At 37.4% G+C, this 13,706-nt stretch overlaps 1 protein-coding gene across 1 annotated transcript; it reads left to right on the top strand.

Moving 5' to 3' along the window:
* The first annotated feature begins 9,541 nt into the window (after positions 1–9,541).
* On the top strand, positions 9,542–12,845 carry LOC115752585 (monogalactosyldiacylglycerol synthase 2, chloroplastic). The gene is made up of 8 exons (XM_030690832.2): positions 9,542–10,170; positions 10,492–10,664; positions 11,099–11,260; positions 11,359–11,500; positions 11,591–11,815; positions 11,918–11,980; positions 12,083–12,157; positions 12,237–12,845. The coding sequence occupies exons 1-8, from the start codon at positions 9,868–9,870 to the stop codon at positions 12,495–12,497; spliced, it is 1,404 nt and encodes a 467-aa protein (XP_030546692.1). The 5' UTR covers positions 9,542–9,867; the 3' UTR covers positions 12,498–12,845.
* The last annotated feature ends 861 nt before the right edge of the window (positions 12,846–13,706 follow it).

The raw sequence follows: 13,706 nt of genomic DNA, 5'->3' as shown, positions 1-13,706 counted from the left end.
TAGTACTTCCGCTGTGGCTTGGGTCTTCCGGTTGCTGCCGTTTGTGGAGGGGTGTCCTTTTACCTTTTTTTTTTTTTCTTTTCTTTTTTCTTATTGGGTTCTTCTTCTTTTTTCCCCAAAGGGAAAACCCTTTTTTGCTCAAATGAAAAAGGAAAAGGTTTTGCGATTGTTTATTTCTATGGGAAAGAAGTTTAGTACAGTGTGCCGTTAATAATTGTGGCAGGGTCCGAAAGAGAAAGAGTTGATTATTGGATTAGTTTTGTCTGGAGTTATGTTTTATTTTGTCTTTTTTTTTTCCGATCACACAGCACATGTACTTTATTGGGACGCACATCACAACTAGACATGACCACGGGTCGATTTGGGCCCGAAACCGGCCCGTTGACGGGGCCCACCTGTTCCGAACCGCCTTATAGCCGTTGGGCGGCCGGAAAAAAAAAAAAAGAGGGAAAGAATTGGCTCTTTCCCCCCAAAGGCCTAATGCAATGATCGAATCTCACCTCTCCTTTTTTTTTATTAATCAATTTATCCTAAATTCTCTACAAACATCATTCTCCCTTTTCATTTTTTCTCACAATTTCTCTCAAATTCTCTCGGTCGGCTCAATTCTCTCAATCCCGGCTCAATTCTCTCAATTTTCTAAATCGACTTTCCGTTCAATTCTCTTAAAAAAAATGGCAAGTAGAAGCGGAGGCGGTGAAAAGGGAAAGAACCCGATGGGGATGGGAAAATCCGATTATCTTCAACTTCATGATCAATATGATCCTCGTGAGTTTACATGCTGGGTAGACGTTGATGATAATATCAACTATATTCCTAACGTCAAGCACGTCTTAACGCACGAAAGTCTTAATCCTCCTACCAACGTCGAAGAAACGTCGACAAAGAAAGGAGCCGAAACGGCAGCCCGGGAGAGTACATCCAATTTATGGCAACACTTCAATAAGGTACATGTAGGTAAAGACAAGTATAAGATAAACTGTAAATATTGTATGAAATAATACAATTTAATAAAGGAAACGGATATGGAACATATCGTCGACATTTGACCCAAAAACATGCAACGCAAGCAAGGATCGACACTAGCGAACAACAAATTTTCGAGTACGCCAATCCTAATAGTTCTCCTTTATTTCATTATAGTAATGAAGTTTATAATGAAGTTTATAAATAAACAGTAGCTCAATATGTTGCTATTGAACATTCACCTTTTACTACTACTAAAAAATTTAGTTTGAATTTTTTTATAAACACTGCATGTACTCCGCAAGCAAAACCTGTTCCGAGAATAGCTCTTAAACACGAACTTTTTAGGGTTTATAAAAAACAAAAAAAAAAGGCTTTGCAAATTTTTTTTTACCGATTTCAATGGACGAATGCATATAAGTAGCGACATTTGGAGTGATCATTGGCAAATTCATTGTCATATGGGTATCACATGTCATTGGATAGGTGAAGAGTGGAACATTTAAAAGAGTATTTGCATTTCGAGTGTTTGATGAAAGGCATACGGCCAATAATATTTATAAAATAATTAAGCAAGTTTTAGAAGAATATAATTTAATTAATAAAGTTTTTTCAGTTGATTTTGATAATGTCGCGTCAAATACCGTTTCCATTCCCGAGTTAGAAAATATTTGTAAACCTTCTTTTGGCGGATAATTTTTTCACATTAAATGTATTTACCATGTTTTAAATTTATGTGTACAAGATGGTTTACGAACTCTTAAGGTTTTTCTCACTCCAATAAAGAGAGCAATTAAATTTTTATGGAATCGTCCTCAAGTTATGAAAGAATAGGGCAGATTTTGTAAAGCACATGCACAAAAAATAAAAAAATTTCCAAAAGATATTCCAATTCGTTTGAATTCTACATACGAGTTGCTTCATCAATCTTTTACTTATAAAGATTTATTAGGTGCGTTTATTTCGAATAATGTTTTCTAAATTAGTTTACTCCCACGAGATTGAGTTATTTGCAAAAAAAGTTTAAATTTTTTGAAATTTTTTATTGATGCAACTTATACTTTATCCGGTGTTTATTATCCTACTACACATTTATTTTTAGTAAAGTGTGTTAACATTGCTGGTGTTTTTTATGAATATGAAAAAGATGCTCAATTAACTCCGACTATTATAGTAATGAAAGCAAAATGGCTGCATTATTATGCCCGCATTCCTCTTATTTATTTCGTTGCTATTGTTTTCGATTTATGTACTAAATTAGATGGTTTGTATGATTATCTGAATGATTATTATTATGATTGTTTAAATTTGAATGAAACAATAGATATTAAAACTCTACAATGAGAAGTTAAAGACGTTATAGTGGCATTATATAATGAATTTTGTAGTAGATATAATTTAAGTAATAGTGAATCTTTTCAACCTAGTGCCTCATAAAGGGAGGAGAGTGGTAGACTTAGTAGAGAGTACAATTTGCTCATTAGTAGGCAAAAAAGACAAAAGGGAGCAATGGGTAATATTTTCGAATTAGAAAACTATTTAACCATTACTTTTGAGTTCCGTGATTCCAAACATAGCACAGATTTCAAAATTCTAGAGTGATGGAAGACTCATTCAACCTAATTTCCAGTCTTCATTCCCATTACAAGACAGATATTAACAATCCCTTATTCAACGATTGCGGTTGAACAAGCATTTAGCGTTGGAGGATGACCGCCGTTCAAGATTAAATCCGGATGCTGTGGAGGCTCAAGTTTATGTCGATGATTGGATAAAGGCTAAATTTCGACAGCAATAGCTGAATCGAGACGACGAATTCTTCAATGATGATAGTAGAGATACCATCGCCACGGACACTACAACGAGTAGCGACGATTAACGATAAGGTAAGTTGGGGTTATCAAAGGTAAAAGAACCACATAGGCTTTGTTTTTTCTATCACCAAAAAGATATGTATGCGCTTAATGATAATTCATTAAGTTCAAGTCATTTTCCTCTCCATTTTTCCCCCCAAATTTGATTATAATTTATAATTGATAATTTATTTATTTTTATTTCATAATTTATTATTTAAAATTAAATTTAAATTTCAAAATCAGAACTAGCCCTTGAACCGGCCCGAAACAAGCAATTTCGAACGGGGACTAGGACTGCCCCTTCAAGGATCAATTCCGGTTCAAGCATGGCCACCAAATGGAATCGGCTCTTCACGGCCCGTGGCCATGTCTAATCACAACACTTTTGGAGTAGAAATCCATTAAGTGACGCTTTGTTTGGTTATTCTACTTCATTTTTTTTTTTACTTCTACAGCATTTTTTGCTTCAAAAATAGTTTTAAAGCCACTTGAAAAAGTAAAAAAAAATTTACTTTTCCGTAGAAGTAGAAAAATCAACTTTTGCTGAAAAACTAAAATAGAAAAATCAAATTCTAGGTGGGAGTTAATTTCTTCAGCAAAAGCATTGCCATGCGCACCCTAAAAATAGTCCAAAGAAACAAGTCATAAGTAATCCAGATTCATCGCTTTACATGACAAGTTACTGTTGCCGTAAAGATGTTAAAGCCATAGTTTTCTCTTGTACTTATTAGTCAATTCCGACTTCTACTTATACGTTTCTCTCCAAAATTAAATGAAGTTTCGCAAGAAATTATGTACGTCTCTATGAAGTTATGTTCTAATTTGTCGAAGGGTTTCATATCTTTCAGACTAAAAAGTCGAAATGTAAGTTTTGAAGAATGTATAAAGGTCAAAAAGTAAAAGGGAAGTCACTCCAAATAAATATTTTTAAGAAATTCAAAGATACTAGATAAATATTAAATTGTAGAACATATATGGAAAGCTATTTCTATTGCAAAAAACACATTTTTCCTATCACGAAAGATATAAAGTTACTTTTGGCATAGACAAAATAATTAACACATACTTTCATACGAAATGGTTATCAATCATATATAATAAAATAGACGTTAAAGATGACTCTAATTTTTCTTATACCGTCATACATTCAGTTGATTATAGATGGACAACTACGTCTTGATTTACAAGAACCAAATATCCAGACTTTGATGAGAAAAATTTCTGCAATTTCAATGGTTTATTATATGGATATATTCGAGGCCATATTGAAGAAAGGGCAGAAATTGAAAGAGCAAATGTGTATGGTTAATTCTACTATTTCCTCACAGTTACGGGGGGTAAAAAGGTCAAAAAGAAATCTCGCCGTTAAGTTGTCTTTGGGCCGTCCGATGTAGCCAAGAAGCGTGGCCCCACCAACTAAGTTTCCAGTTGTCGGACGCGGGTGATTGGGTCTTTCCTCTTCCAAAGGTCTACTTGCGTTGACTCCCAAGACCGGATGGAACGTGCGTTGGGACAGATGACGCACGACAGCATCACCGATCATGCACAAGATTCCATTACCCAACAACAAGCTGTACTCTTTAGATTGCATTTAACACGTACCAGGGGCATACACGGAAACCGAACTGGCTCCGAAATTACCAGATCAGATTGGATCGAATTGGCTTGTTTTGGGCGATTCCCAATTCTAATTGGAACTTGAAATCCAATTCCGGGTGCAGAAACCCAATCGCTCCTATCGGATCCGACCTATATTTTTTTTTTCCTTTTTCTTTTAAAGATGAAAGAAAGGAAATTGACAAAACCCTAAATTTGATCATTTCAACTTAGGAGCTGGATTGGGACCAACTAGTCTGGTCCAATCCACCTCCCGATTCTAGAGTGGAATTGACCCAATTAGGAAACCGATCACACCTACCACGTACGATTTTACGTCCCTTATAGATTTTATATGTACAATTTTATTCGAATTAGACTCCTAATATGATAGTTTTTTCAATTGAAAAAAGGACGCTAACAAAAGGTGGTGTTTTACAACACGATATTGTCATTTTTGTATAAGATTTTAACGCAAGAAATCCTTCGAGAAAATTATAAAAAAAGTCATAAATATATTGTAATTATTTCAATTCAATCATAGACTCTCTCTCTCTCTCTCTCTCTCACTTTCTCTTTTTGCCAATTTATTTTTAATTTTTTTGCATTTGTGTCAATTCGATCTTAAAATTTTTATGTTGGATGTTGGGCATTTCTGGGCTCAATCGCTCTCTCTTCTCTACTACCTGTGCTTTTAGTAGACAACCCTCGGTGGAGGTCGTGCCTAGGTGACTTTCAAAGCCATAAGAATGCTTGGACAACGCCCTTCAGGGGACACGAGCACAGTGAAGCCAGGGACCACATCGATCGGGGTCATTTCCATGGGGGCTTGGAACTTCAAATCGAGGTAGTGGGCCACTCCTACGCCGTATATGACAACGGTTGAGGTCGCGAGCCTTGGGGTGAGGCCGTGGACGACTTTGAGAAGTCGTCCACTGTCCCAATTGAGAGAATCAATGAAGAAGAGGAGAGTTCAGGGAAACACGAAGAGGGCACGAAGAGGTGGTCGGTGGTGTCGGAGGTGGAGGCTGCTTCGGCGACACATACGGCGGTCGGGGGCGGCAAGTCGACTGTTGGCGATGGGTGTGGTGGGGGTGGTGGTAGGTGGGGACCGGTGATTAAGGTGGGAGGCAATTGGAGGTTTGAATATTTTGTAAACACATAGCGATTTAGTCTTTTTAATGTGAGATTTTCTTTCGGTGTGAAGAGATATTTACAAGAATAACGATATGCGATTCATGTATGTTTTTTGGCATTTTCTTTTTATTATAATGTTTGATAATAAAAGTTCAACGATACGCCCTCAACCTATATAATTATAAGAGTGAACATCACAAAAAACCGTAAATGAATACATCCATGACAAATTTGCCTCAAAATAAGATCCAAAATTGGTACATTTATGATAAATTTACCTCGCTAAGCTAGATAACACATAACAATGATTGAATTGAACTAACAAGTCCAGGTGAAAATGCGAGAGATGAGCAGATAGATTTTCGGGCATGTTTAAGTAGACCTTCTATTGTTGGTGGTGTTTGGTTCATCGAGCCTAACGATCGGAACAATGATACACTTCCTTCTTCAAAAGCACAGGTGAATAAATAGATTTGCTCTTCTACTTGCCAAATCAACAGAGTTATTGTCATGTGGTGTTCAGCTCGATAATTTCACCGTAAAATTTGACGGAAGCTAACAAAAGGTAAATGTGTCATGCATGTTTCAGTTTGAGATTTTTAATAATTGAAACTTAGTTTGACGTACATTTATCGGATATATACTAGTTTGGGTTTTTTTTTTGGAAACCCAAAAATTAGTTTATGAAAAATTTGTCACATATGTATCAATTTAGATTTTCGATGATATAAAAAAAAATTTGAAGTAAATTTAATATAGATATACTAATTTGATATTTTTCGTATTGTTAATCCTAATTATAACGCAAAATCGGGAAAAGTACATTAGAAGTGCAATAACTTTTGTACGTCGTTCATTTGAGTGTCATAATTTTCAAAACATTCACTTAAGTGCCATAACTTTCAAAAATCGTTCACTTGAGTGCCATGTTGACGTGGACACCGGAAAAGGCGACGTGGCGGCTGAAAGGCTGAAGTGGCACGCCGGAAAAGTTATTATAGCACTCAAGTGAACGATTTTACTTCGACGTAACACTCAAGTGAACGATATTTGAAAGTTATGACACTTAAATGAACATTTTAAAAGTTATGGCGTTCAAGTGAACGCCGTATACAAGTTATGACACTTTTAACGTACTTTTCCCCGCAAAATCACCCAATTGTGTGGCTTCCCCACGTACACAGGCTGATTCTCGCTGTTAGCCAGCTCAACTTTCCCAATCAGCCCCTCTTCCTCAATAAAGCTTCGTCTACGGGGCCCTAAGAAAAGAATAAAAAAGTGGGTCCCCCATTTGAACACGAAAGCAAAATTTGGTGGCAAAAGAGCAATTTTCTCTAGTGCCTCATTATCCAGTATTTATGTACATGACCCACAAAATTATTTTTGTCTCGTGCCCAGGCCCTCTGCCAATTTCTCTCTCTCTCTCTCTCTCTCTCTCTATATATTGCAAAATCGATATTTCCGTCCATATTACGACGAATAATCCAGACTCATATCAAAATAGTCCCAAACTTTTTTTGTGCTGATTTAGTCCTAAATCTTCTACAATTGTGCCAATTTAGTTTATCAAACACCGACATGGACACCAATCGCTCTATATGGCGCAGCTAGTACCGATGTGAAAATTTTTTTATTATTTATTTTTACTCTTTTTTTTTTGTCTTTCTTTTTCTTCTTCCTCTAGCGGGGTGCCGGATCTTGGCGATCGACTAGAGGCGACGGTCGACAAAGCTCACTCCCGCCGGTCACTGGCGAGGGCAAGCCTCACCAGCCCCTCTCGAAGCATGTTCGGACAACTTAATCTTAATCAATGATGGCACACCAGATGTTCATCACCTTGTTCATGAAATGTCAACTCTTTCTACGTTAACTCTAAATAGCTGTTGACTTTTGGTCAACAGCTATTTATCTGGTGGCTTGACAGTTGGAGCTTGGAAATAATGGATAATCTTTTCTTACTGCGTGTTAAATAAGCAAAGATGTACAGAGGCGTGACAACTTAATAGGGTCTCTCCAAAGCCATCTGAATTTGTGGTTCATGCTTTCACGCAACTTCTCGTACTAGCGCCCACGATTCCAAGTCTCTTGTTTTTGTCCCCCTTTTGCATGATTATTGTGCAAGATGGCGGGTACCATCAAATTATTGTAAATGGCTATTAAAATATCGTTGGGATTCATCATTGTGCCACAGTACATTGCAATCAAAAGTGGTCAAAAAAGTTAATGGGACACCTACCCAATTGAATAATTAGGATAATTGAGTGTTGTTGTTTGGGTTAACATAAAAAAAAATTCCAAAGGATGCATATGTAATAAATTTATCTTAACTTATTTTTTTTACCACAAAAAATCACAAATTAGAACACATGTGAAAAGTTGCCTCGAACTAATTTTTTCACCACCAAAAATCCAAAACTGGTATACCTGTGACAAATTTATTATCCGTTAATTTTCGTTAAATTTTACAGTTAAATTGCTGAGTTAAATGACACATGACAGTTGACGAATGTATCGGTTTGATGTTTTTACTTTTTGTTTGTCACATGTGTATTAGTTTGAGACTTTTTTGTGATATTAACCAAAGTTAACGAAAACAAACAGGGAATAAATTTGTTACATGTGTACTAATTTGAGATTTTTGTTGATAAAAAATAGTTTGGCTGAGTTAAATTTGTCACATGTGTATCAATTTGAGGTTTTTGATGATAAGAAATAGTTTGGCTGAGTTAAATTTGTCACATGTATATCAATTTGAGGATTTTGATGATAAAAAAATAGTTTGAGGTAAATTTATCATATGTATACCACCTTGGGGTTTTTCGTGATCAAAAAATAATTTTGGGTATATTTGTTACAGGTGTATAAGTTTGAAGTTTTTCATGGTATTAATGCTTGCTCTTTTGTGAGCCAAACGATGTAGACATTGTAAAAACAACTTGTTAGATTCAAGTGGACTAGGAAAACAAAGTAATAAGGACAACAGCTATGCAAGAAATTGTTACATAAGAGAACAGAAGAACAAAATATAAAAAGGGTCGCAAAGAATCACGGGTAAAATAAATTTTCCTTTTTATTGTAAATTAATCATATGGGGGTTTAATAATACATTATATAAAAATGTTTGGGAAAGTGAAAACACGATTATCAAATCTTCTTCAGCTAGAAGTCACCAGCTACCTAACATAATTATAGGGTTAGAGCCCCTTAATTAACAGAAGCTTTTGACCCAAAAAAAAAAAATTAACATAACTGAGGAAATTATGTATCACCTTTATCTTGAAGGGATTAGGTGTACTCTCTTTAACTTCAAATAATTTTGTATGTGGATGCTATTCTTCTCTTTTTTCCTAAAGAAACCAAAGGGCAAAAAAATAAATACATAAATAAAGCACACGAAAACACTTAATAAAAAAGAATAAGATGAAACTTTTAAATAACATAGGCCGATCGGATCTTCGGTAGGACTAATCATCATCGCGGATTTTACATGAAAAGGGAGAACAAAATGGACTTGTTAAATAAAATGAAATGCAATAAGATGAAATTTTTTTGATGATGCGAGCAAATCAAAAATTTCATTTGATAAAACTCCATTTATACTGATAAATCGTCTCAATTTATGCGCATCGAATGATGCTCTGTTGAGGATTTTCGAAGCTATTCCAAACGAAAGACATTGTGATTTGACTATCGAGTCGGCTTTGCCGGGTCCGAATCGCTCCGCAATGATCGAAACAACCCTGAAAAAGCCAAAACAAATGGAGAAAAAGAAAGGGAATGTCACACTCACAAGGCACGCCCCAGCGCAAGGAAGGACAAAAGAGTCGGCGGCCCAAGCAAATTCGCCTCACTTCAACTAACAAACTGTATTGACAGTTCGACAACACGAGCAAATACCCAAAAGTAGAAGGACTCAATAGCAAAAAAAAAAAAAAAAAACAGTAACCCGCTCAACTACTCAAGCGCGACTTCTTCCGTGTTGCATAGAAAAATACTCTCATTCACTATTTTACCAATCGGGAAGATCCGAATCTTCCCTTCCGGACATTCGGACACCAATGCCCATCCGACGCCTAAAGACTCCTCTCACCTTGAAAAACAAGCACATAAACTCTCGGGCATTCCGAAGACCAAGACCGAATCTTTCTTACATTTCAACCTCATTTCGCCAAGTAAACGCCCAGAAATTCTCACCCTCGATTCTCCGGGGAGCCTTCTTCGAAGCCATACTGGTTGGTGGGTACGTTCAGATCGTTGGAATTTTGCCGAAAGATCAGTTAAAGTTCCGAGCTTGTAGTTGGTTTTTGGCGAAATGGTGATGTCCGTGGCGTCTCCGAGGAAGGCGACGATCAGGGAGAGGGCGTTCCAGAGAAAGGCGCGCGATTTCTTCAAGGGCGGCGACAAGAGCGGCGGCGACTCCCGTCGCAAGAGGTCGTCGCCCGAGTTCGGGGGCGATGACTTCGGGGAAGACGAGGATTGTATGGAGCTTCCGCAGATTGGCGCCGAGAGGACGAAGAACGTCTTGATTCTGATGAGCGACACTGGTGGTGGCCACCGAGCGTCGGCGGAGGCTATTCGTGACGCCTTCCGGTTGGAGTTCGGGGATGAGTACAGGGTAAGTTTTATGAGTTTGATTGGACTTTGTTTTCTTCTTCCATATCTTCCCGAGTTGATCATTTTGGTTTTGTTGACGTTCGGATCTTGAAATTTGCATTATTGACTGTTGGAATAGGTTCGATCTTCCAATTTTAATGTCTATCGAGGTTAATTGATTTTGAAATATGGGGGAGGTTGATCATTTTGGTTTTGTTGCCCGGGTGAATTTCATCCGTTTTCATATTTTTGTTCTCATCAAAAGTTGTTGATGTCATTCAAAAGATTCAATCCTTTTTTCGGATTTATTTTTGGTGATGGGTTTTTTCTTGTCTATGATCAGATATTTGTGAAGGATGTATGGAAAGAATATACAGGCTGGCCTTTGAACAACATGGAGAAATCATACAAGTTCTTGGTGAGGCACGTACAGCTGTGGAATGTTGCTTTTCACAGCACATCTCCGCGATGGATTCACTCCCTATACCTCGCCGCAATTGCAGCTTACTACGCCAAGTATGTCAAATTTTGGGTCTCTATTTTTTTTTGCATCTTCCTTGTTTTTCCTTCTGTTCTGTTACTTAATTGTAAAAACAAAAGGGTAGATAGATCTACCAGTGTTAGGGAGGTTTATAAAAATCTGCAAGTAGATTATCATATGCTGTGATACTCTAGTTAGGTCAGCAATGCATAGTTTCTTTATCATCAATCATAAAGCTGTCATGATTCTTTCTCAACTTTCACAATGAGCAATTATTTCCATATGAACCAATCACTAAATGCTTGTTAACTTTTTCGGGGAAAAATGGAAAAAAAAAGAAAAAAGACAAGGCTCTTTCTATCACCAGAAATGACTCAATTTTGTAATCGATTTGTAATAGGCCTAGGATAGTACCGCATTAATAATGTTGCTTTCCTGTTTTGTGATGCATTCACTTTTTTGATTGAAGGGAGGTGGAGGCTGGTCTAATGGAATACAAGCCAGACATCATTATTAGCGTTCATCCTCTGATGCAGCATATTCCTCTCTGGATTCTCAAGTGGCAAAACCTTCAGAAGAAAGTCATTTTTGTGACTGTAATCACGGATCTTAACACATGTCATCGGACATGGTTTGTCCATATAATTGCCTTTAAGGATGCATTGCTCATCTATGGCTTCCGGTTAATTGTCTGTTATGTAATTTGTTTTTTGTGAAAACATATTTCAGGTTTCATCCTGGAGTAAATAGATGCTACTGTCCTTCACAAGAGGTAGCCAAAAGGGCTTTGCTAGATGGCCTTACGGAGTCCCAAACGCGCGTTTTTGGCCTCCCTATTCGGCCATCCTTTGCACGTGCAGTTCTTTCGAAGGTTGACTGCTGTTGATTAGGGAGCTCATGCTTTCCTCTCTTACCCAGTTGGACTTTTATTTCATTCTCAGTTCTCTTTTTTTACCTGAAGGATGAGCTTAGAAAAGAATTTGGGATGGATCCAAATTTGCCTGCAGTCCTATTAATGGGAGGGGGTGAAGGGATGGGCCCGGTTAAGAAAACTGCAAATGCATTAGGAGAGTCATTGTTTGATCAAGAACTTGGGAAGCCAGTAGGGCAATTGATCATAGTATGTGGCCGTAACAAAGAACTTGTATCAACATTAGAATCTGAAGAGTGGAAGATCCCCGTAAAGGTAATCGCTTTTGCTTCTTGATCTAATGATTTTGAGTTAATAAGAGAAATTGCTGTTGTACGAATATTGTGGAGCGAAAAACTGATCTTAAATTGAAATTAGGTACGAGGATTTGAGACCCAGATGGAGAAATGGATGGGAGCTTGTGACTGCATAATAACAAAAGTAGGTCGATGTGTCCTCCTCCTACTCCTCCCCCCTATGTCTGCAATTTATAATTGGAACTTATGGAAATTGCTGGCTCCATAACTATATTGCCCTTTTCAGGCAGGACCTGGCACGATCTCGGAAGCATTGATAAGAGGCCTTCCAATCATCCTCAATGACTACCTTCCTGGACAGGTTCGTGACTGATTCTGTGTATTCATTGTAGTAGATAGAAATTGCAAAATTGACGCTTACTTATTATTTGCAACCGCAGGAAAAGGGCAATGTTCCCTATGTAGTGGACAATGGAGCCGGTGTCTTCACCAGGAGTCCTAAAGAAACGGCCAGAATCGTGGTCGAATGGTTCACCACCAAGACGGAAGAACTCAAGAAAATGTCAGAAAATGCGCTGAAACTGGCGCAGCCTGAGGCTGTCTTTGACATTGTAAAGGACATACACGAGCTTGCAAGCCAACGTGGGCCGCTAGCCAGCATTCCTTACGAGCTAACATCGTCATTTTCCACCCTGATATAAGTACAGCATCCACCTTTTCCTCGATGCACTTCAAGTTTACTCTCCTAGAATCCCATGTACAGATGTAATAGATGCGTAGTTTTCATTCTTTTGCCTGGGAGGCCATTCATGACATAAGGTGAGTAGAACAGAGTATCTGCTCTAAAAGCTCTAGATCAGCTTGCAAGTCATTGATGTTTTACTGAGGTCTTTCAGAAAGCATCATTTTTTAGGATAGGATTGCCAGAAGATGATGTCGAAAGCTCTTGTTGTGATGCTTTTTGCTTTGCTTGTAATGAAATCTCTGTACCATCTGGATTGCCCAAGTTCCATTCACCTTTGTGCTATAATGTGAACATTGCACTTTCGTTCTCGGAGTGAACCTGGCTTGAAGTTATTTCCTGTGATGAAAGTCTGCTGTTATGAGGTGCCTTTGAAGATAAATGGGATGTTCATTGGCTTCTAAGGCAACAATTCATCAGTTTGCGAGCACTTTGCTACAAAGAAAGAGATGTAACTTGAACCGGTGTTTCGAAGTTGGCATTCTGGAATCTCCATGCTTTAATCTGTTAGAAACCTGCACTGCTCTTTATTTAGCATTCTAGATGTTGGAAAGATCTGTTTGCTTGTTCAAAAACTAAAGCCAAAATGAAGAAGAACAGTCTCCCCTGTCCAATGATGTGCTCTTTCTTTCTGCAAAGGAAATTAAGAGGAAATATCTGTGGAGTCAGTTGACAGTTAGTTGTCCTGAGTCTGTTATGAGAATGGTAGTTTTTAGACCAATTACATCCCGCACCCCAGAGGTCAACGTGACACGTTGAAAAGAAGAAATTCATGACTATAAGGAAGCAAAAAAGGTGTTAAAGCATGTTTAGAAATAAAAATTGCCTTCCCAACCACATGGATATATTTCTATTTTTTCATTATCAATTGGGTCAACATCACGAAAAACCCCAAACTAGTACACTTGTGATGAAGTTATTCTAAACTGATTTTTTTATCACAAAAAATCACAAACCAAAAAACCCCAAAATTATACACCTATGATAAACTTGCCCGACGTTAATTTCCATTAAATTGGGTTAATACTAATAAAAATCCTAAACTGATACACACAGAATCGACGGAGGATAAAAATCATAATCTGATACACTGTCAACCTGCCATGAGTCATCTAATTCAATAATTTGACGATCAAATATAACAGAAATTAATATAGGGTAAATTTAT

This window comes from Rhodamnia argentea, chromosome 4 (assembly GCF_020921035.1).
Source record: "Rhodamnia argentea isolate NSW1041297 chromosome 4, ASM2092103v1, whole genome shotgun sequence".
NCBI lineage: Eukaryota > Viridiplantae > Streptophyta > Magnoliopsida > Myrtales > Myrtaceae > Rhodamnia > Rhodamnia argentea.
This window is presented reverse-complemented; position numbering and strand designations above follow the sequence as displayed.

Coding starts and splice junctions, on each gene's coding strand:
- LOC115752585 (XM_030690832.2), top strand. CDS start 9,868: ATGGTGATGTCCGTGGCGTCTCCGAGGAAGGCGACGATCAGGGAGAGG. Junction 10,171..10,491: donor AGTTCGGGGATGAGTACAGG/GTAAGTTTTATG, acceptor GTCTATGATCAG/ATATTTGTGAAGGATGTATG. Junction 11,261..11,358: donor AACACATGTCATCGGACATG/GTTTGTCCATAT, acceptor AACATATTTCAG/GTTTCATCCTGGAGTAAATA.